Here is a 26,449-nt window from a genome sequence, read left to right as displayed (position 1 = left end):
TACTCCTTTTCCTATTTGGAACCAGTCTGTTGTTCAAGTCTGTTAAAAACAAGAATCTCTTGGTTGAAAAATCTTGATGTAAGAGACCTACCTGGATCACCATGAGTGACACCAAACTAAATGGAAAGAATCTTTAAATTTTTAAGCAGCTTTTTAATCACCCACATGTCACAGAATTTAGAATTTGATATATGCTTCAAACAAAATTCTAATAACTTTGTGTGTGCCTAGTTGCTCAGTTGGATTGAGCGTATCTGACTCTTTAACCCTTTGGACTGTAGCCTGCCAGGATCCTCTACCTACAGGATTTTCTAGGCAAGAATACTGGAGTGGGTTGCCATTTCCTCCTCCAGGAGATCTCCCTGACCCAGTGATTAAACCCTAGTCTTCTATGTCTCCTGCATTGCAGGCAGATTCTTTACCCACTGAGCCACTGGGGAAGCCCCAATAACCTTGTATGAAACCAAAAACATCCAGCAATGTACCAAAATTCACAGGCAGACATGTGAAATGTTTCCCTCAATTCTCCCAGATTTGTTTTGTCGATATTTAAATAGTAAAGTTGCTATCTTAAGTAATTCTGTATACTACTTTCTATCAGAGGGACAAACAAATCTTTTTACAGAAGATACTGCCAGGGAATAATGACAATCTATCAGAGATAAATTGTCAACATCTGTTGGATCATCGAAAAAGCAAGAGAGTTCCAGAAAAACATTTATTTCTGCTTTATTGACTATGCCAAAGCCTTTGATTGGATCACAATAAACTGGAAAATTTTGAAAGAGCTGGAAATATCAGACCATCTGACCTGCCTCTTGAGAAATCTGTATGCAGAACAGGAAGCAACAGTTAGAACTGGAAATGGAACAACAGACTGGTTCCAAATAGGAAAAGGAGAATGTCAAGGCTGTATATTGTCACCCTGCTTATTTAACTTATATGCAGAGTACATCATGAGAAACGCTGGGCTGGAAGAAGTACAAGCTGGAATCAAGATTGCCGGGAGAAATATCAATAACCTCAGATATGCAGATGACATCACCCTTATGGCAGAAAGCGAAGAAGAACTAATGTGCCTCTTGATGAAAGTGAAAGAGGAGACTGAAAAAGTTGGCTGAAAGCTCAACATTCAGAAAACTAAGATCATGGCATCTGGTTTCATCACTTCATGGGAAATAGATGGGGAAACAGTGGCTGACTTTATTATTCTGGGCTCCAAAATCACTGCAGATGGTGATTGCAGCCATGAAATTAGAAGACGCTTACTCCTTGGAAGGAAAATTATGACCAACCTAGCCAGCATATTAAAAAGCAGAGACATTACTTTGCCGACTAAGGTCCATCTAGTCAAGGTTATGGTTTTTCCAGTGGTCATGTATGGATGTGAGAGTTGGACTATAAAGAAAGCTGAGTGCTGAAGAATTGATGCTTTTGAACTGTGGTGTTGGAGAAGACTCTTGAGAGTCCCTTGCACTGCAAGGAGACCCAACCAGTCCATCCTAAAGGAGATCAGTCCTGTGTGTTCATTGGAAGGACTGATGTTGAAGCTGAAACTCCAATACTTTGGCCACCTGATGTGAAGAGCTGACTCATTGGCAAAGACCCTGATGCTGGGAAAGATTGAGGGCGGGAGGACAAGGGGACAACAGAGGATGAGATGGTTGGATGGCATCACTGACTCAATGAACACGGGTTTGCATGGACTCTGGGAATTGGTGATGGACAGGGAGGCCTGGCATACTGTGGTTCATGGGGTTGCAAAGAGTCAGACATGACTGAGCGACTGAACTGAACTGAGTATTTAACACACATTGGATTCTTTAATTAAGATAGGCCAGCTGCTCCAGTAATTCAATGGTGTATGAGACAGAAAAGTGAGGCAAGTAAGATGCAAAGGAAGAGGAGTGTCAGCGTTACAGATACATAGGTAATGTCAATGTCAGGAAGTGAAAACACAAAGTCATAGATGGCCACTGACAGCGGCTGCAGATCATAGGATAAGAATGCAGGCTAGGAAGCAGGGTTTGCTAGCTACTACTTTTGTGACCTCAGACTCTTCACTGCACTGTTTCCTTATTTTTAAAGGTAATATCGACTATGAAACAGGGTTGTGATGAGGATTAAATGAGTTGACAGTTGCAGAGTATTTAAAACAAAGTAAGTGGCACATACTAAGTGCTAGGTTAAGTGTTTGTTAAATAAGCAAAGTAATGTTTTGCTTTACCTTCATTACCTTGGTTTTATGAATACAGTAAGGTTTCAGTGAAATGTCTTTTAATAAGAACCCAATTGAGCCTTATGAATGTTAGAATAATTGATGCTGTCAAAAATAGCAATTCTGAAAGTGACAGATGTTCCATCGTTGGTAGAATCATATTGGAGAACATTCTATTTATAACTGGAATAACTCTATTTTTTATTGATCACAAACAATGTAATCCAGTAAACTATAATTTCAGGGCAAACAGATCTCTTGATACTAGAAATTACTCATATTAATTGTTTTTTGGCTGTGCTGGCTGTTTTTTTCTCTAGTTGCAGTGAGCAGGGGCTACTCTCTAACTGGGGTGCACCGGCTTCTCATTGCAGTGGTTTCTCTTGTTGCAGAGCACAGGCTCTAGGGCATGAGGGCTTCAGTAGCTGTTTCACGTGGGCTCAGCAGTTGCGGCTTCTGGGCTCCAGAGCATAGGCTCAAAAGCTGTGGCACATGGGACTTAGTTGCTCAGTGATATGCGAAATCTTCCTGGACCAGGGATTGAACCTGTGTCTTCTGCAATGGCAGGCAGATTCTTTATACTGAACCACTGGGAAAACACTTAAAAAAAAATCATATCCAAATATTTTGATAATCCATAAAGATGTGGCATGTTGCATATTATTGTGTCATTTTCCACTGTACTATGATCTTGCTGGGAGAAATATCAATAACCTCAGATATGCAGATGACACCACCCTTATGGCAGAAAGTGAAGAGGAACTAAAAAACCTCTTGATGAAAGTGAAAGAGGAGAGTGACAAAGTTGGCTTAAAGCTCAACATTCAGAAAACGAAGATCACGGCATCTGGTCCCATCACTTCATGGGAAATAGATGGGGAAACAGTGGAAACAGTGTCAGACTTGATTTTTCTGGGCTCCAAAATCACTGCAGATGGTGACTGCAGCCATGAAATTAAAAGACGCTTACTCCTTGGAAGAAAAGTTATGACCAACCTAGACAGCATATTCAAAAGCAGAGACATTACTTTGCCAACTAAGGTCCGTTTACTCAAGGCTATGGTTTTTCCAGCAGTCATGTATGGATATGAGAGTTGGACTGTGAAGAAGGCTGAGCACCAAAGAATTGATGCTTTTGAACTGTGGTGTTGGAGAAGACTCTTGAGAGTCCCTTGGACTGCAAGGAGATCCAACCAGTCCATTCTGAAGGAGATCAACCCTGGGATTTCTTTGGAAGGAATGATGCTAAAGCTGAAACTCCAGTACTTTGGCCACCTCATGGGAAGAATTGACTCATTGGAAAAGACTCTGATGCCGGGAGGGATTGGGGGAAGAGGAGAAGGGGATGACCGAGGATGAGATGGCTGGATGGCATCACGGACTCGATGGACATGAGTCTGAGTGAACTTCGGGAGATGGTGATGGACTGGGAGGCCTGGTGTGCTGCCATTCATGGGGTCACAATGAGTCGGACACGACTGAGTGACTGAACTGAACTGAGCTGACTGATGATCTTGCCTAGTAGGAATACATAAGAAATGGAAATAATTGTTTGGATTGATTAAAAATAAATTGATAACTGTCCATTTCTCATACCTTGATATTATAAAGATAAATATGAACTAAGAGGGGCTTCCCTGGTGGTTAAGGTAAAGAATCTACCTGCCTATGTAGGAGACATAGGTTTGACCCCTGATTTGGAAAGATTCCACATGCTGCTGAGCAACTGAGCCCCATGCACCACAGCTACTGAGCCTGGGCTCTAGAGCTCGAGAGCCACAGTACCGGAGCCCACATGCCCTAAAGCCTGTGATCCACGAAGAAGCCCCCACGTTAAGAAGCCTGTGCTCTACAACTAGAGAGTAGACCCCACTGGCTGCAGCTAAAGAAAAGCCCGCATAGCAAGGAAGGGGCAGCACAGTCAAAATACATACATAAAATAAAATTTAAAAAAGAAACTAACAGAAAATGTACTCCTATTGGCCTTTTTTTCCTTATGGTGACTAAGGCAAAGTGAGTCTGGATGTTTTCATGAGTGTGTGCTCTCTTTCTAAAATGTGGATTAATTCCCAGCATTTCAGGGTATAAGCAACGGCTTTCCAACAGTGTTGACAATGGACATCTGGCCGCCCTTCTGGCTCTGAAATGAAACTTCAAACCCTACGGCAGGCAATGTGTGAAGACACTAGATCAAAAAAATATATATTTAAAATAGTTAGGAATTTGTGACATCTTTGAAAAGCAGCAGTACTTTGATGATTTACTTCCACTATTTTGAAATATAACGAGTAATTTCCCAGGAAATAAAGCTGACCAAAAAATGGGAAGGGAGACATCTATTCAGAGAATATCCAACTTAACAAAATACCATGAAATCCTTCATGGCATGAATGAAAAAAATCACTAAATATGGTCTCCAAAAGCAAAAATAAGTATGATGGGGAAAATATATCTATCTCCTCCTGCCCACAAGCATTCCTGCTTCCTCTGATGGAAGACAGATTCACTGGTTCACTCTACTTCAGCGGCTCTGACAGCAGTGCACCACACTTGGACCTTAAGAGTCATAATTTACCTCCTGAATCTTTGTTCAAACATATCAGCAGTGAAGTAAAGACTTTATTAACATAACATTTATTTTCAAACCAAATAATTACATGAGATGTGAGTTAAGATCCCTGAGTCGGGAAGATCCCCTGGAGGAGGGCATGGCAACCCACTCGATCATTCTTGGCTAGAGAATGCCGTGGACAGAGGAGACTGGCAGGTTACAGTCAGACATGACTCAAGCACCTTAGCACCCACAATAATACTGAGAATCTGCAATTTATACTGCTTTTCCAGAAATCTGGGGTAAATATCACCTTTACTGCCCACCTGCAGCTATCCCACAGATAAGACTTTCTCCATATAAGATTAATAACTGCTCCACACATTTATAATGTCCAGCCTAGCACTGAGTAGGCAAGTATGAGTGCAAATGTGCCTAAGAAGATGCCTTTTGATGTTTTCTAGAAACAACGTTCATAATAACTATCACTGTTTGCATTACTTTTTGATTCACTGATGCCTAAATATAAAAAAGAGTACCGTATTCATTCACATCCTTACATTGATATTGGTTATGACAAGGTCTCAAGGTCTCACATCATAAATAAGAATGAGCAGTGCTTCTATCTTGGGCACACTTATTCCTAATGTATACTTATCCATACTATGTGTGATGTTGATCACCTGCTTTCTGTGTGTCTGACTGTCTCTAACACCAGGGATATAGCACTACAAAAAATAAACATCATGCTTTGATTAAGCATATTCTATTTGGGGAAAGAGGGATACGACTGAGCGACTATGCACTGCACAATGTAGATGTATTAAAATATTTTAACCATTTCAGAAAAGTGTGGTTACTTCTAGAACTAAATTGGAATAAAAATCAGGATGTGTATAATTTATGAACCCAAAGAGCTTAAAAAAACTTTGTACATGGAATAATGGTTAATAATTGAAACAGTCATCATTTTCCTTAATATCAATCTTATCCTAGGAGAAGAACTAACTTTTTCTATTAGTGAAAGTGCCATTTCAAATTATTCATGTTTCTTACAAGATTTTCATTATTGGCTGAATGTGACCCCCCCCCTCTTTTTTGTTAAAGCTAAACCATGAACAAAAAACTAGCACACAGTATGTGTGGTATACAGGTAAATGACTCAGCAGCTGAAGAAAACTGTACAACCAGAACTTCTGTTCCAGATTAGGTAGCAAACACTGAAGCATGTGACAAGTATTTGCTCTCATTAAAAAGAGATTACAATCATAATCAGCAATAATGGACCTAATCACGGGATGGCACCCTACTCTTATCTAGACATTCATCCAAGTGCTTGTCATGTGCTTTGACTTTTTGATGGCCAGGAAGTTATACCGTACATACAATCTTAGCCTCAAATAGAAAAAAAAAAAAGAAAAACAATTGGCAAAATGTTAATCTCTACTACAATATATCTCAGGGCCATGGGAAGGTCAGCTATTAAAAGAACCAAAATATTTAGCTTCATGGCGCCAGATTATTGAAGTAGCTTTTTATTTCCTCATTAATGCTCACACAAGGATTTATGAAAATTTGCTAATCTATTAGAACAGTGAGTTGCTGCTGACTCTGCAGCTGGAGAAAGGCCACTAGCTCAGGAATGTGGACCGCCTCCAGAAAGAGAAGCCAGCAAGAAATCAGGGACCACAGCCTCACAGCCACTTAGAATTGAAAGCTCCCCAAAACTCAATGAGCCTGGAAGCAAGAACTCGGGCTGACACCTTGGTTTTGACCTTGTGAGACCTGGAGAAGAGAAACCAGCTGAGCCTACACAGTTCTCATAGAACAATGAGATGGCAAGTATGTGATGTTTTAAGCCACTATATTTCTGGTAATGTGTCACAGCAGCAGCAACAGCAGTAGCAATCTCACACATCCCCAGCTAGAGATGACTAGACTGAAACAGAGACATTCAGTAACTTTTCCATGTTCATACAACTACCAAGCAGCCAAGCTGCAACTCAAATCCTGGCAGTCTGACCTCAGAGCACAGTCTGACCAGTGCATGCCTACAAAGCTCCCTTATGAGTATCACTATCACACAGAACCTAGCACTGTCTCAAATATGTCAATACTTAACAAATGTTTCTCGAATCAACAAATAAATAAGCAGAACTGGTGAGGAGTAGCAGGAAACTACTACTGGGAGTAGAAATCTCCATTTATTTACAATCAAATATAACATCTTATGTCCCGGGGTATATGTGGGGAACAGCATTTTAATAAAAGACTCTTAATTTCTGGACACAAAATGCTTCATAAAACAACTAAGAATAAACAAAACACGAATTCTGTTTCCTTCTAAACATGCAGAAGAATGGGGAAAATTATCATAATATGCCAGCTATCCTGGACTAGACTGAGTTTTACCTCTGCATTTCATTTCTCATGAGTGGAACCATGTCTTTTTAGAGTGATGAGAAGTTTATATACATAATTCTATCTTATGATTAATGGAATTGGTATTTTTCCATGTGAAAGGAGAAGTTATATTTCTACAGTTCTCTTGCAACCCTTGCCCATGACCAAGTTCTCAAATCCTCACACAAATTTCTCAAAGGGCAGAATGATAAAGTAACTAATAAAAATTAATAAGTGACAACCTGTTCTTAGACGTTATTAATAAAACTACAAATCTTATCATTATGATTAGCTCCTGCAAGATGTAGAGTTATGTTTATTGCCAAATTAGCCTGTATCTAGACTGACACTGCCACTCCCAGAATGGACCTGCATGTGAAAGCAAAGGCAAAGGGTACAGGAAAAACAAGAACTAGATGATGCTTTACATTTCAGTCCTATAACCAAAAACTAATGCTCAGTGACACCAAGTAGTACATCAGCAAATCTATGCTGCAGACATTCACTGAATGCCTGTCAGTGGGGATGAAGACATCAATTAAAAACATAGCAAGCATTTAAATAATCGATCCATAGAGCAAAACTGGGAGCTCACATCTAGGCTAAATGTGAGACACAAGGGTGTAACAGCTGAAGATTTTCTTTATAATGTAGGAACGTCTACACACCAGAGAAAGGGAAAAGCTATCATTCCAATATAGGAGGGCAGCCTCCCACAATGACACTAATCTTCAAAACTACTGGCAATATTGCTGCCAATAAAACTTGGCTTTCTCCATAAAGCTAGTGCTACAGTAAGTGGGCAAAGTACAGTAAGTATGTAGTTTCAGTGCAAATCGTGTTACTACTGTTCTACCTAATCCCCACTACTGAGCCAGCTGACACTATTGCTCAGCTGTAAGTGGACTGGGCTTATTTAATGTCCTGTGACTTAAACCATTACCCAGAGTTATTTAGGGTTGTTTTGGATGTCCCCTTCTTCCCCTGAAGTCTTCAAATTGTTTATGGACTCAGTGTAAAAGTTGACTATGCTCATGGGCTCAGCAAAGCAGGGGCTCAAGGCAAAGCTTAACATGGTTCAGGTAGAGTTGGAGGTGGCTAGCAAGCTGGTCACTTGGCATCCCTTCAAACTGATACCATTTAAACGATAAGCAAATTTTCAGTATTTTATGAATTGATTCTATTGATACAGGTTGTTTCACCTTTTTTTTTTTTTTTTCAGTAAGTCCCTTGTTGGCTGCTCTCTCTTTTCCTCTTCCAGCTCAATCTAAATAAGACTTCTTCATGAAAGCATTCACGAAGAGTGCAGAATTTACTGAAGATTTCACTCAGTTTGTGATAATTCATTTCCAAAACCCCCAACAGACATTATTTTCATGGCCCTGAAGCTTCTGGATCTCTCTTTTTCCCCTTCAAGCCTATAATTTTCATGTTATTACAAAACTACTGCCTGTACTATGAGGATAATGAAAATGAAAAACACAGACAATAATAGGTATTGTTGATGATGTAAAGAAACTTCCATTAATTGCTGGTGAGAATGCAAAATAGTACAACTACTTTGGAAACTGGTTTCTTAAAATGTTAAAGTCACCATTTGGCTCAGTAGTTTCACTCCTAGATAGATACTCCAGAGAAATTAACACATATGTCCATATAAGAACTTGTACATAAATGTTCATAGCACCATTATTCCTATGAGCCAACAGGTGAAAACAACCCAAATGCCCATCAATTGGTGAATGAATAAATACAGTGTAGCATAGTCATTCAATAAAATACTACCTAGCCATAAAAGAACAACACACTGCTTATGTTCCAAGATGGAAGAATTTTGAAACTTATGCTAAGTGAAAGAGGACAGTCACAAAAGACAATATATTGTGTGATTCCATTTATAAGAAATGGCCATAACAGACAAACCTATATAGATGGAAAGTAGATTAGTGTTTGCCTATGACTAGTAGGAGAGGAGAGGGGAAGTTGGGAAGGAATGGGGAGTATATGCTAATAGGCTTGGAGTTTCTTTTGGAATGATAAAAATATTTTAAAACCAGATAGTAGTGACGATTGCACTCTCTGAATACATTAAATACCACTTTAAATTGTACAAGTTAAAAAGGTCAGTTTTATGGTATGTACATTGTATCTCAAGAAAGAATAAGGCAATTCTGTTGACTTTAAAATCCAGTGTAGGAAAAGGTTAGAAGAGAACTTTCCATTAAAGATGAGTTTATCTACTTTTCCTCTTCATTATCTCACTAAGATGACAGGAATTTTTAAAGGTGTAAGTCATCAAGGATAAAGAGAACACAGCTGAAAAGACAAGAGTAAATAAAGATTTCAGCAAATTTACATACATGCACATTCACAACACATACATACCTCAAGACCAGTTGTTCTAATGCAGAATAATTTTGCTCAGTCTTGACCTTTCCAAATTTGCATAATCCCACGCATTACTTAACACTATCTCACAGTGTCAAAGGCCATTAAGAGGAAAATATTTATATGTACTTAGTAAACCAAAAATCATCTAGCTATTAGGATCTACAACCTTAGAGATCACAGGGAATTATAAATAAGAAAGGCTTTTTTTCCTGTCATGTGGATCTGGATGGAAGCAGAACTAACTGGAATATGATAAAAATGTATAAAGTCATGTGTGGAAACCTGTGTTTCCTGGCACCACATTTTCAATTTATTCCAGTAGAGGTTTCACACATCTGAGTGACTGGCAGCTTGGGCAGATGGCAATGCTTTAATTCTGCTCTGTGTTTAGGTCTTCACCCAGGACAAAATGCATAATTTATATACTTAGCATTGCTTATAGAAAACCTAAAAGGCACACACTGAAAATGCAAAGGGCTTAGACTTGGAGTTTAATATAATGATTGTTTTTCATAGAAACAAATGTGTGAGTTTAATAATTTTGAAAGGAAAGGAACTTCTCAGTAAGAAGGAATGAACCTAGGGAAGGAAATATTTCATTTTTCCTATGGTGCTCTTACTACCCCAAGGGGTAATGACTTAATACCTAGTACATTATAATTTGCAAGGCAAAACCATTCAGCTCACATCAAACAATGCCAGTGACACTATGATATAGAATAGACAAAAGACAGCCTTAACTCGAACTTACCTAGTGAATTCCTCACGTAAGGAAAAAAAAAAAAAGTGAAAGGCTCAAGCACCAAGTCAGCAAATGAAATAAGCTTTCTTTACAATCAGGCATTATGCTGATTAAGATAGTGTTATTAGAGTGGTTTTCTTACGAAAAACAGATACAATCTAAATTATCAAAGCTCATAAACTAAAATTCAGAGGCACTTAACTCTCACACATTGTTTACACAGCTGCTATTATAAAATTCTCCCCATTTAAAATCAAGCATGGGATGGGTGAAAGGTAAAGGAGAATGTCCATTTAAAGAGACAAACTGATCACATATTCTTCCCAAAACCCTACTTAAATGACAGTAAAATGATGCTTAAAAAGTGTAAGCACCCATGGGCAAAAAAAGAACAGCAGAGAAGACAGAAGGAGAGGAGATTTCAAAGCCATTTGGAAGTGAACGCAAGCGACTGAAAACAGACTGCATGAAAGCCTGTCAAGCTTCAGACAGCCTCCACCACCCCAGCACCCAGGCAAGTGAGCCAGCAGGCAAGAGTGCTGAGGTTTAGGCTCTGCATAACGTCAGTGGATTCTTGGACGTCTGAAACAGCTAAGGTCTACAGTGAGGAAACAGCTGAAAACGTGAAGATGAGTGAAAATGTGCTAATAAATAACAGGCCCATTAGCATACTTCCCATCTCCCTCCTACTCCTGCTCAAGGAACTCAATAGCTGAAGAGAAAAATATGCCCACATATTGACATTTGTGGTTCCCCAATGAAACAGCTAGATTTTCCTCTATCCCCACCATCTAATCCTCCTGAAGTGAAGTACACCAGTAGACAAGCCCACTGGTCCACGTACAAAAGGCTACTCCTAAATCTCGACAGCCAAAGATCCTCATATGTTTGAGTAAAGAGAGAAAAAGAAATCCCGCAAACAGAAATATAGGGGGGAGGAAGACCACGCCAAAGCCACGTAAACAAACATCCCCCAAAGCCTTATTTGTATCTCAGAAAGAAGAACACAGTGCAATAAAACAAAGTACTTTGAAAAAATAATAGAGCATGAATATGTTCGATATTAAAGTCAAAGGCTAAAATTTTAAAATAAAGTTAGAAAATAAAATTGATTAAATTTCATAGAAAACAGAATTTACAGACAATAATCAAACCTCTATAGGAACAATGAAAGATAATACAGGTACATTTCCAAGACCAAAAGACAATATTTTCCAGGCTGAAGGGATCTGCTGAGTGTCCAACACAATAGAGAGAAAAGACTGCCAGGAAGGGCAGGTCTGGGAAGATTTCGGGGAAGGAGGCTCAGGGTGACACCTACTACTGGGGTTCAGATGAGAGAAGAAGAAAAAGGGTCCAAGAGCAATCTCTCCAGAAATAAACAGTTGATAAATTATTTCACATTTTGAAAAAAACAGGCAATGGTGGATGCATTGGAACGATCTAAAAAATGCAGCTTATTTTCATTCAGACAATTCCCTATAAATCTAAGAGATATTAACATCAGGCAATACACTTCACACAAGTACACACCCTTATGTAGTGCTAACAAGGCATACCTTAATTAAATACATACAAAAATTATCAGCTAAAATTGTGGTAGAATGATACTGGAGTAAATAACAGTGTAACATAGCTAATTTTGCACATTTCTTAAGCAGAAACAATGAGATAACATCTGGAAGTAATCAAGATAAAACATTATATTATCAAATGGAAGGAAATATCAAAAGAACAGCTAGACAAGTGAAAACTGATTTCCTCTGGGAAAGAAAATTTAGGGCAGCCAAAGCATGTTTAGGGATTTACTATGTAAATCTTTCTCCTTTATTTAATTTTTTAATAAAACCATATGCACATATTAGTCTGACAAAAATATTTCTTTAAATAAAGGAAAATGTTAAAAGCAATATGATGAATTTTATCAAGTAATAAAATTACTTAAGAACGTGTCACTTCAGTATTTGATTAAAAATGTTACTGACAAACCACCAAACCCATTGCATTAACCACTCATTCCCCCCTCTTCTCTAACACACTATGTTCACTGTTGAATCACGTACCTCTGTTTTCCAAACACCTTTGTTTTTGTAATCCTTTCTTCCTAAGCACACACCATTTGTGGTAATTCTACCAGCCCTCCAAAAGTCCCAGTTCAAGTATCACTTCCTTCTTTCATAAACCCTTCTTATCATCTGATTTAGTAAGGATTCTTCCCCTCAAACTCACTGTTTTGTATATCCTGGCTTTCTGTGTACCTGCTCTATTCCCCTAATAAACCTGCAAGCTCACTGTTCACAAGACAGTATCCTACTTTCCTATGTGAGCAATAAAATATCAAACAATGCCTTTGCGTGTGTGTATGCTCAGTTGCTCAGTCGTGTCCGACTCTTTGAGACCCCATGGACTGTGGCCTGCCAGGCTTCTCTTGTTCATGGGATTTTCCAGGCAAGAGCACTAGAGTGGGTTGCCATTTCCTCCTCCAGGGAATCTTCCTGATCCAGGGATCGAGCCTATGTCTCCTGCAGCTCCTGCATTAGCAGGCAGATTCTTTACCACCATGCCAACTAGGAGGAAACAATGCCTTTACCTTAATTTATGATTAAAAAAATTTTGATCACTGATTTTATATAAAAGAGTCCTGTACTATTTGTAACATGCAATGTTTGCAGGCTCACACTTTCATTAAAATTATATAAAACATTTCAAAAAATAAAAATTGATAATTGATAGCTATTCCAAAAATATTCCTGATAAATTTCTGGAAGATTTGATCCATTTTGTGTGATTTACCAGGCAGAACAACCACCAAAAGTTCAAGCAGTTTCAGTTAATTTGGGCAAGAATTTTGTGTGTGTGTGTGTGTGTGTGTGAGGTAGATATCATTTTATTTTATTTTATTTTTTTATTTTATTTTTTTATTTTTTAAATTTTAAAATCTTTATTTTGAAATTTTCATTTAACTCCAAACTGGAACTCACTTCCCCCCTTTCCTTCCTCCTCCTTAATCGTTAGGCAGGTAGGTACATTCACTCTTCTGTAACTTTTGTAATTTATTTAGGAAACAGGGACAGTAGAATAGAGGGGTTAATTTTGAGGTTAAAAGTTAAAAACTTGAAGGAAATCACACTAAATGGTTCATCTTTATATAACCAGGAAACCAAGGGGTGGGAGCAAGGGCTGAGGATAAACTGGTACATAAGCATGGGGACGGAAGGTTGCATTAAAACTCTGGATCCCTGTGTGTCATCTCTAGAGATGATGATTTCATTTGTCTAGGATGTAGTGATCTCTGGGATTTTTCAAAGCTTCCCAGACAATTCTTATGGGCTGCCACAATTGAGACGCACAACTTAATGTTTATTAAATATATGGTACATGACCAACACTGTTTTAACTGCTTCAGTGGATAAACTCAGTATCCACACAAGCTCAGGAAGTGCACTCCATAGTAGTAAAACTATGTGTGGTGGTTTTTACAGTGTCCACAAAGTCTGATACTTCTTCCTTCAAAAGATGGTGCCCAATTCCTCTCCTCCTGAATATGCTCCTAGTGAATATAACGTAGTACAAATGATGCTATTTGATTTCTGGGGCTAGGTCCCAGAAAGGATGGCTTCCATCTCTCCTGATGTGCTCACACTCTGAGGGAAGCCAGCTACATGTTACGAGAACACTCAAGTAGCCATCAGTAGGTGCTCACAGAGAAAAGAACTGAGGCGTCTCACCAACAGCCAGCACTACACTGTCAGCCATGTGAACAAACCACCCTGGAAGCAGATCTCCCAGCTCCAGTCAAGCCTTCAGATAACTGCAGCCCTTTGACAACTCTTGAGAGCAACTTCCTGACAGAAAATACATGTTTAATGCAGTTTTCAGACAACTGCTACGTAGCAATAGATACCTAATATACTAAGACACAGAAAGGTTAAGTAACCGTCCATACTAATGCAGCTGGCAGCAGGCAAACTAGTCAGAATGGACCCAGAGCCCATGCTCTAAACCACAGGCTGTAATTTCCTCCTTCAAAATGAATCTTATTTTCTCTGTATCTCATTAGAGTTGATGCTTGAATCAAAAGATCTTATATAAATAAAGTATCTTCTAGGTATTACACAGTGAGTAGTCACTAACTAGCACCTATCATCACTAGAAGGAATAAATTCTTACAGAGAATCAATATTAAAATACAAACAATTTATAGAAAATTATACAAAAAAAATAATACCCAGTAGTATTTTTTAGACAGCTTATCATTTAAACTCATTCCTTATTCCTATCTCTGCTAGTCATTAAAGATTTCTAAGGAAAAAAAAAATCAGTTCCGTAGTAATTAATGATTTCTATTCTAGACAGTATCTAATTAGCATCCTCTGTAGGCATTTTACTAATTAATTTTTAATAATACATACACCAAATTGTGACAATTTTTTTTTTTTAAAAAGCAGTGCTATGGACTGAATTCTGTCCCTACAAAGTCACAGGTTAAAGCCCTGGGATTTCTTTGGAAGGAATGATGCTAAAGCTGAAACTCCAGTACTTTGGCCACCTCATGCAAAGAGTTGACTCATTGGAAAAAGACTCTGATGCTGGGAGGGATTGGGGGCAGGAGGAGAAGGGAACAACAGAGGATGAAATGGCTGGATGGCATCACTGATTTGATGGACGTGAGTCTGAGTGAACTCCAGGAGTTGGTGATAGACAGGGAGGCCTGGCGTGCTGCGATTCATGGGTTGCAAAGAGTCGGACACGACTGAGTGACTGAACTGAACTGAAAGCCCTAAACTTCAATATGACCTAAACTCCAATATTTGGAAGGGGTAATTAAGGTTACACGAGGTCATAAAGGTGAGGCTCCAAGACCCTCTTCAGATTCAATGCAATCTTATCAAATTATTATGGCATTTTTCACAGAACTAGAACAAAAAAGTCTTAAAATCTGTATGGCTAAACAAAAGGCCCCAAATAGCCACAAAAATCTTGAAAAAGAAAACTGGAGCTGGAGAAATCAGGCTCCCTGACTTCAGACTTTATAACAAAGCTACAGTCATTAAAACAGTATGGTATCAGCACAAAAGCAGACACATAGATCAGTGTAACAGAACAGAGAGCCCAGAAATAAACTCACACACTTATCAACTAATCTATGACAAAAGATGCAAGACTATGTAATGGGAAAGGACGGTTGCTTCAATAACTGGTGCTGGGAAATCTAGACAGTTATATCTAGAAGAATAAAATCAGATCATTTTCTCACACCATACAAAAAATAAACTCAAATTGATTAAAAACATAAATCTAAGACCAAAACCATAAAACTCCTAGGAGAAAACACAGGCAAGACACAAACTGCAGCAGTATTGTTTTGGATCTATCTCCTAAAGCAAAGGAAACAAAAGAAAAAACAAACAAATGGGGTCTAATTAAACGTAAAAGCTTCAGCATAGCAAAGGAAACCACTAAAAAAAATGAAAAGACAACCTATCAAATGGGATAAAATATCTGTAAAAGATATGACCAGTAAGGGGTTAACATCCAGAATATATAAATAGCTCATACAATTCATTATCAATAAAAACCGAATCAATTAAAAAATGGGCAAAAAGACCTGAATAGACAGACATTTTTCCAAAGAAAACAAACATATGGCTAACAGGAATATGAAAAGATGTTCAACATCACTCATCATTAGAGAAGTGCAAATCAAAACCACAATATGCTACCACCTCATACTTGTTAGAATGGCTATCATGAAAAAGACCACAAACAACAAATGTTGCTGAGGATGTGGAGAAAAGGGAAGCCTTGTACAATATTGATGAGAACTGGTGCAACCACTACGAAAAAGAGTAAAGTTTTCTCAGAAAACTAAAAATAGAATTACCATTATGATCCAGCAATTTCAGTTCTAGATATACGTATATCCAAAAAAATGTAAACGCTAATTTGAAAAGATTCATGTAGCCCAATGTTCACAGTGGCACTATTTACTAAAGCCAAAATATGTAAGCCAACTAAGTGTCCTTCGATAGACAAATATGTATATACACATATATGTGTGTGTGTGTGTGTATACATATCTCAGCCATAAAATAAAATGAAATTTTGACATTTGCAACAACATGGATGAGCCTGGACAATATTATGCTTAATGAAATAACTCAGATAGAGAAAGACAAATATTGTCTTATCACTTAAATGTGAAATTGAAAAACATAAAACAAATTAATACACATAATAGAACAGAAACAGACTTGGAGAAATAGAGGACATCCCAGAAGCTACCAATGAGAAGGAAGAGATAAGGGGCAACACAGGTGGGGGTAGGGGATTAAGAGGCACAGATTATTACAGATAAAATAAATAAGGTACAAGGATATATTGGACAGCACAGGGAATATAGCCAATATTTTATAATAACTTTAAATGAAGTATAACATATAAACATTTTGAATCACTATGTTGTATACCTGAAACTAATATAATATTGCAAATGAATGCTACCTCAAAGAAAAACAGATGCTTAAGAACCTCTAAACAATCAATTTTAACTTCAACTATATACAACAAATACTATTTTAGGACTCAATATTGTTTATGAGAAAGCACACTAGTGACTTTTCAGTCTCAAAGGACACTAAGCAAACACAATTTAATCAATATTCCCTACACAGAATTTAATGCCTCAGTCTTAGTACTTTGATGGCCGTCACTAACTAGTCAGAAAAGAATTTCTTTGGCCCAAAAACACCAGGGCTTTTAACTACTATGTTATTTATATATTCATATGCCAACAGTCTTAGAAATCATATTTAATAATAGCATTTCATAATCAATTTAGTATTATTTTAGGGTAGAAGGTAAGGATCTAGAATAAGATACAAGGTGACAGTAATGGAGAAATTGCAAATATTTAAAATCTGTCAGGTGAAAAATAAAATCGCTTTAATTCCTATAAGGATTTGGTGTACTGACCCTGAAAGAGCTGAAGGAAGCGAGGCTGCAGCGTGGAGGTGATCACACTCTCGGGCAGCTCCCTCAGGAAGAGCTTCAACAGGCTGGCCGCCGCACACACGTCCCCATCTCGCCCTAGCTCCACGGGCACCCCGCTCTCAAACTTCCATCGAAGCTGTTCCACCACCTTGACGTTGCCATTCACCCGGAAAAGGCCTTCCTGGGTGAGTCCTGAAACAGCCAAGACGACACGCAGAAAATAAACAGAGGTCTCTCACAAATACGAACTCGAAAGGACAGTAACAATCAAACCTCAGTATAAAATTTCCTGAATAATTATCAAGCACTGGAAGGCCTTCACATTTTATCAAAATGTTTTCTTGGAATAATAAGTTTTCCCATTTACTATATATCAACCCGAAGCACCATATATGATTGTTGTGAGAGCTGACCTCTAAAAATAAGGTCAGGACACAACAAACACAGAACACACACTACTCTACAAAGAAACGTCATTCATATCATCTTCTACAGTATACAACAGAAATTTACTCCGGGCTCCAAAAACAGCTTATCATTTTGAGAACAACTATTTAAAAAAGAATAACATGTATGGAAGAAACTTCTTACCTGTATGTGATTAGCTTTGCAATTATTTGATAAAGGACTATTACTTCTTTAGTAATCAATAAACACAAACTGTAAGACCTAGAGACTGTAAAGTCGTTAAGAAAAGATCTTGGCCTTTAGCCTATTGATCTGTGATTATTAGTGTTAGTTGGGGTCAGCCGAGAAGGCTTCATGGAGAAGCCTCGCATTTACTGGGGCCTTCTCCAGTGTTCTACCCTTTTTCTGTACTCTTAATTCTGTATTCTTTCTCTTAAAGAGGGCCACAAAAGGATTAAACCTCACAACCCCCAAAAACGTAATCGATCCCTGACAAAGAGAAACCAATATATGAATAGAGAAGCTGAGAGAGGAGAACGGAGAGAAAGGTAGGCAGGTGAAAATATGAAGTGTTTAAGGCAAAGAGTCATGGGTTAATAAAACGGAAGAAATGGTAAGTATAGGGTAATGCATGTCAAGACACAGGGCAAAGACTTTATCATAATTTACCAATGGAGCATTAAATGTGTGCTTGACTGTGGGAGACAACATAAACAAGGTTGAAAGAAGACCTAGCTAGTAAGTAGAGAACGCAGAGGGCAGAGACCTTGCCTTAGGGCGACTACAGTCTACGTAAGGCAGTAAGACAGAGACTATGGTGGGAAGGGAGTGGCAAGGAAAGAATAAAGATGATTTGGGAACTTGGTACATACAAAGAAAACAGAAGTGGGGAAGGCTGAAAAGGAACTTTAATATTTGAAAACTAGGGATTCAGGGGAAAGTACTGTAAAGAATGAGGTGGGGAGGGGGTTGTGGTGGAAGGGTGGCAGCTGGTTTGAGGCAGAGGGCAACGATTTCCAGCTCAGTGTGCTGGGTTCAAGGAGACAAAGTACCATGAGAGCAAGTGAGTCAGATGGTGGAGGAATGCTGGAGGTGTGAGAAACAATCCAAGAGTAACCCATGGACTCAACTCGCCACTGTCTTTTTGAGAGTCCAGTGGTGAATTTCAGCCAACAACCGAAGCACCGAAGCCTGTCTGAATTACTTAGACGGCAGGTGTCTGTGCCTATCAGCCTTGGTGTCTCTCTTTCCTCTAACTGTATTTCTCTTTCTAAAGAAAAAGAGAGCTAATTTCATTTTGCTTTGTAATTTGATAAGACATTTATGAATCCTTTAATTCAGCAAAGTGCCCTGCAGTATGTTAGGTACTAAAACAAAAAACCAACTCTGAGAAAAAAACTTCAAATACCACCAGGATCCTTATGGAATTTGTCATCTGGTAAGACGTTTTTGTACTTTAACATATACACGTATTATTGGATTACAAAGAACACAAGTATCAAAAATTGATATGAATTTTAGCTCAATTTTGACAAAAATTTGTGGAACCGGAGATGATATTTAAAATATTTCACAATTGGTATGGCTAGGCCACCATGTAATAGAGGAGACACCAGGCTGTTTGTAAGCTAGGCAGCTTTTCGACAGGCCCTAGTGACTGACCCTCATCTCTTGGTATCCATACCGTGTGGAATCCTCTCCCCTCCTCGAGTGTGGTCTGGACCTAGTGATTAGCTTCTGAACAAGAGGAAGTGATGAGGTTGCAACCTCACTTCTGAGATTAGGTTATAAGACTGTGATGTCTACATTGCTTGCTTGCGTTCTCTCTCTGACTGTTCTTGTTTGCTCACTATGATGAATCAGCTGTTATTTTGTGAGCTCCCTTACAGAAAGGTCCACGTGGCAAGGAACTGAGGGCAGTTTCTGGACAAGTCAGTGAGTAACCCAGACCCTCAGGTCAACAGGCCACAAGGAACCGGATCCTGCCAACAGCCACATGAATGAGCTTGGACATGAACTTTTACCCAGTCAAGTCCTGATATGAATGGTAACCTCAGCCAATACCATGACTGCAGCCTTAAAAGAGACCTTAAAACAGAGGACATAACTAAGCTGTGTCCGAATTTCTAACCCATAGCAACTGTGGGATAATAAACAGTTTTAAGCTACTATGTTTTGGGGTCATCTGTTTTGCACCAACAGATAACTCATGTGATATGCCACTTGCTTTAATACTGCAGAGTATCAGTTACTACAGGGAGACTTCCAGAAACATATTCTGGCATCAAGCAGATAGCGCCCCAAAAAAGAGAATCCCATTCCTGGTCAAGGCCCAAATTCTGAAGATACATAACTTGACAATATAGTCCTCTATTTACCCAGCTCGAGAGCCTGCTTTTGGCCCAGCAAATGCCCCGGGATCTGATTTCACAGTAATTTTCTAGCTTTGACCTGAGGTTCCCTCTTCCAACAAGGTTTTCTGACCCTTACCTCAAATAAATGTACTTTCAGTTAGTAAAAAATAACTAGCCAGCTCCAAGAACTGGCTTTAGTCTTAAACATTCCTGATCCCTGTGGACCTTAATAAAGGATAGAGAAGCTACAAATAGAAATCACCAAAGTCAATGCTTCTCAACCATTTTTCCTGCCCTGATTCCACTTATTTGCAGAACTCTCCCCTCAGGAACTTTTCTCACCCAAACAACTCGAAGGATACTTAGTGACTTTCCAATCAGGACACGGCTATTTTACTCTGGCAAAAAGAATCCATATAGTTTTTTAAAGTCCCTTATGAACTTATATACTATACCCATATGAAACTTACCAGACTATACAGTCTCTAATGTTTCCTATTATAAATTTTTAGGAAATGATTACAACAGAAACGTTCAGAGGGAGGAGATGTTTAGAAAGCTTTATGGAGTTACTCTCGTACATTTGAGATTCTGTCACATTTGATTTCATGAGATGTAGATTAATCGTAATGAAACATCAACTTAATGGATTAGCAATGCCAAAAAATAACAGTATACAGCACTGACAGCTACAACTGAAGTATTTATTTAAAAATCTAATGAATACATGTATGATCGTATGAATCCATCAACAGAAACTGAACATGCCAGAAGTCAGAATTTTTCTTATTAGCACACTGGCCGACAGTCATATGACAATACGTATGCATATTCTGACATCTGGTGGTAAGTAGAGAATCCTACACTATTTAAATATCCCACAGCATCTTCATGTTCAAGTAGAAGCAATCTAGTAACATAGTAAACAAGATTAGCTATTTTAAAATAACTGATCAGTATAAACATGATATGACTCATAACTTCAAGATTTTCCTTTGAATGGAAAAATACATGTAAATTTTGTGGGTTTTTTTTTTTGTTTTTATAAAAACCCAAAGTCTATTTTTGCTGTTCAGTTGCTCAGTTGCGTCTGACTCTTTGCGACCCCATAGACTGCAGCACGCCAGGCTTCCCTGTCCTTCACTATCTCCAGAAGTTTGCTCAAACTCATATCCACTGAGTCGCTGATGCCATCCAACCATCTCATCCTCTGTTGGCCCCTTCTCTTATCCTCAATCTTTCCCAGCATCAGGGCCTTTTCCAATGAGTCGCCTCTTTGCATTAGGTGGCCAAATAAAAGTCTATTTAAAAGGTCTTAATAGAGTGCCTGATAAATACTTTCTGTTCTAAAATTCCTTGATAATAGTAAAAGGTTTCCCTCACAGCAAATTGTTAGATATCTACATTTACATTAAACAACAAAGTATGACCATAATATCTAAATACAGTTAATTATACAACCAATCATCCCTAATCCCATATCTGACAGACTGCCTACTGTCTCACAGGTGCATAATAAATACTTGTTGACTTAAGCTGTAAAACAGTTAAACAAAACCAACTGAAGTGCCTTGCCCTCAAACTCCATTTTGTTTTTGTTGTTTAGTCACTAAGTCATGTCTGATGCTTTTGTGACCCCATGGACTGTAGCCCACCAGGCTCCTCTATCCGTGGGATTTCCCAGGCAAGAATACTGGACTGGGTTGTCATTTCCTTCTCCAGAAGTTCTTCTCGACCTGAGGATTGAACCCAAGTCTCCTGCATTGGCAGATGGAATTCTTAACCACTGAGCCACCAGGGAAGCTCCTCAAACTCCATACCACACTTCAGACTTACACGGGCCCTATGGTTTATTAACGTAATAGTTCCAAATACAGAAGGCGGATCCTGGTTGTCTACAGTGTAATTAACTACACAGCTTTTCAAAATACAGCGCAGGTGCCTGTCAAGATTCTGATTCAGGAGATTCGAGGTACTGTCAATGAATGTGTATTTTGAACACATATTCTTAACCAGGGTATTCTTAACCCTGGCTAAGAATGATTGACTGAAGGACTTCCCTGGTGGTCTAGTAGTTAAGACTCCGTGTTTCCAGGGCAGGGGCCATGTGTTTGATAGCTAACTGAACCCACCAAAACATTTAGTTTTGTATTTACCTGAATACACCCTATTAAAGTACAATGAAGGGTACACTAAGGAGAAATAGAAGAACGCAATCTCTAATTCAAAATTTGCCCAGATTTTCATACACTGATGGCGTGAATGTAAACTAGCTCAACTCCTAAGATTACTAGTGCACGTATCTTTTGATCCATAAGCCTACTTTCAGAAGGTTAGTCTATAGGCACATCACAGTGCTTGATACATGGTAAAGGTCGGTCACTGAATCATTGTCTGCAAACATCTAAAGACTGGAATAATTCAATGCTGATCAGGATGTGACTAGTTAACACAGTGACACACATATACATAAAGTGTAACAGCATGCAGAGGAATAAAGAATTAAATGAGGAAGGCTCTTTATGCAAAATGGAAGTCTTCAAAATATACCATTGAGTGATTTTTTTAAAAGAAGATTCATAAACACTGTGCATGATGTGCTAATGTTAAAAAGGAAAAAGAAAATACACAAATTTGCTTATATATTCAAATATCTTTGCAAGAACATAGCAAAAAATAGTTTAGTAGTATTGTTTTGGGGAGGGCAAGATGAATGGTCAGGGGACAGGGTTTGGAGGGAGAGACTTTTCACTGTATACCTTTCTGAATTTCAAACCACATAAATTTAGTAGTTATTCAATATTGTTTTAAAAGATTAAAAATAAAAATGATTTCACATAAAGTGTTAATAGCTCAGTTGTATCCAACTCTTTGTGACCCCATGGAAGCCAGTCAGGATTCTCTGTTCATAGAATTCTCCAGGCAAGAATACTGTTGTGGGATGACATTCCGTTCTCCAGGGGATCTTCCTGACCCAGAGATCAAACCCAGGTCTCCCCCATTGCAGGCAGATTATTTATGGTCTGAGCCACCAGGGAAGCCCAATTTTACATAAGAGTAACCTCAAAAGGCTATTACTTAATCATTGTTGGGTAAAAGGTCAGAATATTGGTGATGCCATAATGAAAATATTATCTTAGGTGGTCACAGTTTGGCATCCAAATGAGAAATACCAAACAATCCTATTTAAGATATTAAATGAATTATCTAGTGATTGTCTTGTATCTAAGTCAGAGGTTACAGTTTTACTCAATAGTGAGTGTGTAACTAAGTCCTGTCAAATCTCTAACACTATACCACCTGGCTTCAAGATTTTGTAGGTCAAGGGCCCATCTTCCTGCCATGCTGCATATAGCACCGTTGTGTTTAACCTGCTTCAAGTGTTCGAACAAACCCAGAACTGTTCTCTAAGAATCTCACCCTCCTGCAGCTATCTTCCTCTCCAAACACTAACTCCTAGGAGGTAAGAATGCAGTGAGTCTCTGGCTCTTCAGTTTTCAAAGCAAAATACTATAATATTTTCTCATCTACATACCAAATAACCTGAGCAAATGGCTGTTTTTCAATTAACACAAAACTCCTTCTAAGGCCTGAACTGCTGCCATTCAGTCCCTGTCACAGCACATACATGTTCCTACAGAGGAAAGGTGGAACATTTCCCTGCAGCCTCCTCCTCAGCAGGGGCAACTGACTTACAGTCATGCCAAGAGTCAGGGGACGCAAACTGCACAAAGTATAGACTATCTTCCAACTCTCAAGTTTTATCTTTAAAAATATCTACAAGTTTCATATTCTACTCTGCAAAGAGTTTTTTTTTAGTATAGAAATGTTTGTTTCAGCATAGAAAATGAAGATTACAAAGCTCTTCCCTCAGAATAGCTTCTTTCCAAATCTCTTAAAGTTTATTGATATTTATTATAGTTTGGAGCTCTCCCATCACCCTGCCCTCATTTGATAAGCATCATTCTCTCAAACTCTTGAGGGTCTCTTGCAGAGCAAGGAAGTCAAACCAGTCAATCCTAAAGGAAATCAACCCTGAATATTCACTGAAGGACTGATGCTGAAGCTGAAGCTCCAGTACTCTGGCCACCTGATGTGAAGAACTGACTCACTGGAACAGACCCTGATGCTGGGAAAGACTGAAGGCAGGAGGAGAAGGGGGCGACAGAGGATGAGATGGTTGGATGGCATCACTGACTCGATGGACATGAGTTTGAATAAACTGCGGGAAACAGGCAGGAAGGGAACCCTGGTGTGCTACAGTCCATGGGGTCACATAAATTTATGTGACTAAGCGACTAAACAACAACAACATTCTCTCAAGTCATCCAGGTTTTTAAGTCCTATTTTAAATAAAATAATTTAAAAAGCTGTAAAACACAGTTGCTCTCACTAACAAAGAGAGGATATGGTTTTCTTTTAATCATTCAATGTTCTAGGGCAGTCTGCAATTATTTTACACAATTTCATCATTCCAAAAGTTAATGTCCCCTCCCAACACCACAGTAGGCTATACATAATACTTTCTTTTGCTATTTCTGCTGAGTTTTGAAAGCAATCAACATATTCAGTAAGTTCATGACTGACCTCAAACCGAAAGAGATACTCAAAGTATTCTGTTCCATTAAAAAGTACTGACTCTCAGAGGGAATGAGTCAAAGAGAATTCAGCATTAATATTAAAACAGTGTCTTTCAGTACTTTACACTAGGAATCATTCCAAACTAGAAACCTCAATAACTAAAGTGATTTCTCCATGGTAAGCTGAATGAAGTATTTTCCAAATAATGTTAAACAGTCCAAATGCTCTCAACATCCTTTTATAAGGGCAGGGTATATTATGCCATAATTCAATATTCTGATTAAGGTATTTTAGGGAAGATTCTAGTAATGCATGATGAATTCACACTGAAACGTTCTTTTGTAAAAATAGCAGAGTTACACAACATGACTGGACTTACCGTGGGCGGTCAGGTACTCCACTATGCTCCCCACGATCGCTGGAACACCGTTCTTGGTCAGCCCCTGCCGGTGGAGGTCCTGGAGACTGACTCCGAACAGCTTGGTGTAGGTGGGACTGCTCTGCGCGTGTAGTGGCACCGCCACCATCCTTTTCATGTCTTCTTTCAGCCGCACCGCTGTTTTACTTTGCTTAAAATAGCGTGAGAAAAAAGAACAGTCAGTTACATTTACCACAGGAGGCTGCATGCTTACTACACAATCACCTGAGCTGAAGGCTAAGGACTGGAGGCTGTAGAGGAGTGGTCTTCACTTATTTTTATGTCAGCTCAAACCTAACTCCCTAACAACTCGCAAATGCTGCTCAGTGTTAGGAATGGCATACACGGATATAATGATTAAAAGAAGTGAAAGATAATGAGAAACCTAAAGCCACAACTTAACCGTAACTAAGAGAGGGAGCAATACACGGCAGTATCTAAGACAGATTACTACAGTAACCGGGGGTGTGACTCACAAGTACCTGGTTAACAGGAAAATAAAACATTTGTCAGAACACTGAAATCCCATGCAGATCCTGAAATAGTAAGATGCTACCAAAAATGAAGATTTATCTAGATGTCATCTTAAGGCAGCTTTAATTTGAAGGACTAGAAATATAAATATGTAGAAGGAACACTTGTTTCTCTGATTTGATTATATCTGAATATCTCACTGATATATTGGCACATAAAATCAACTAATTCTCTTTGACATTCAAAATGCTATAATCTCTGAAATAGCAAAGTTTCAGGTAATCACAACTTAAGCAATTTCAACAAGACTGTACATGTTATAAATAAAAATGAAATTTACAGTTCATTCACATTATCACAGTGAAAACCTTATATAGGTTTGTTTCTTCCTTGTAATAGAAAAATTGTCCCCGAGGAAGTAATTTAAAAGATAAATTTTAATATGGTTTAACATAATTAACTGAGGGTTGTTTTTAATAAAGCATGCGTCCTATGTAAATGTATGGATCTGTGACTCTAAACACTAAAAAGATGGCAAAAAGCAAAAAATTTTATTTGAGGACAGGGGAAGCAGATTAGGGGAAATATACCCTTTTGAGAATGAATGAAACTAACCGAAGTGTCGATATTATACGTGCAGGTTCACATAGATCTTACAATCTAAAAAGAGAAACACTATCTCCATCATAGAGATGAGGAAACAAAGATCAAAGAGTTAAGAAGTGATTTGGTAAACGTCATGGAGCCACTCCAGTACTCTTGCCTGGAAAATCCCATGGACAGAGGAGCCTGGTAGGCTGCAGTCCATGGGGTCACGAAGAGTCAGACACGACTGAGCAACTTCACTTTCACTTTTCACTTTCATGCATTGGAGAAGGAAATGGCAACCCACTCCAGTGTTCTTGCCTGGAGAATC

At 38.6% G+C, this 26,449-nt stretch overlaps 1 protein-coding gene across 4 annotated transcripts in view; it reads right to left on the bottom strand.

The window, feature by feature from the left end:
• Window positions 1–26,449, bottom strand: part of FAM13A (family with sequence similarity 13 member A) — a 342,045-nt gene that overhangs the window by 278,439 nt on the left and 37,157 nt on the right. For all 4 annotated transcript variants that reach the window (XM_013964541.2, XM_005681435.3, XM_005681436.3 and 1 more), the window contains exons 2-3: window positions 25,021–25,210; window positions 17,281–17,490 (exon numbers count right to left, since the gene is read on the bottom strand). In XM_013964541.2, the coding sequence (XP_013819995.2) occupies window positions 17,281–17,490; window positions 25,021–25,177 (367 nt within the window). In that variant the 5' untranslated portion in view covers window positions 25,178–25,210. The remainder of the gene's footprint in view (window positions 1–17,280; window positions 17,491–25,020; window positions 25,211–26,449) is intronic.

This window comes from Capra hircus, chromosome 6 (genome assembly GCF_001704415.2).
Source record: "Capra hircus breed San Clemente chromosome 6, ASM170441v1, whole genome shotgun sequence".
In the NCBI taxonomy this organism is placed as follows: domain Eukaryota; kingdom Metazoa; phylum Chordata; class Mammalia; order Artiodactyla; family Bovidae; genus Capra; species Capra hircus.
Note: the sequence above shows the minus strand (reverse complement) of the source record. Positions and strands in the feature narration are given on the sequence as shown.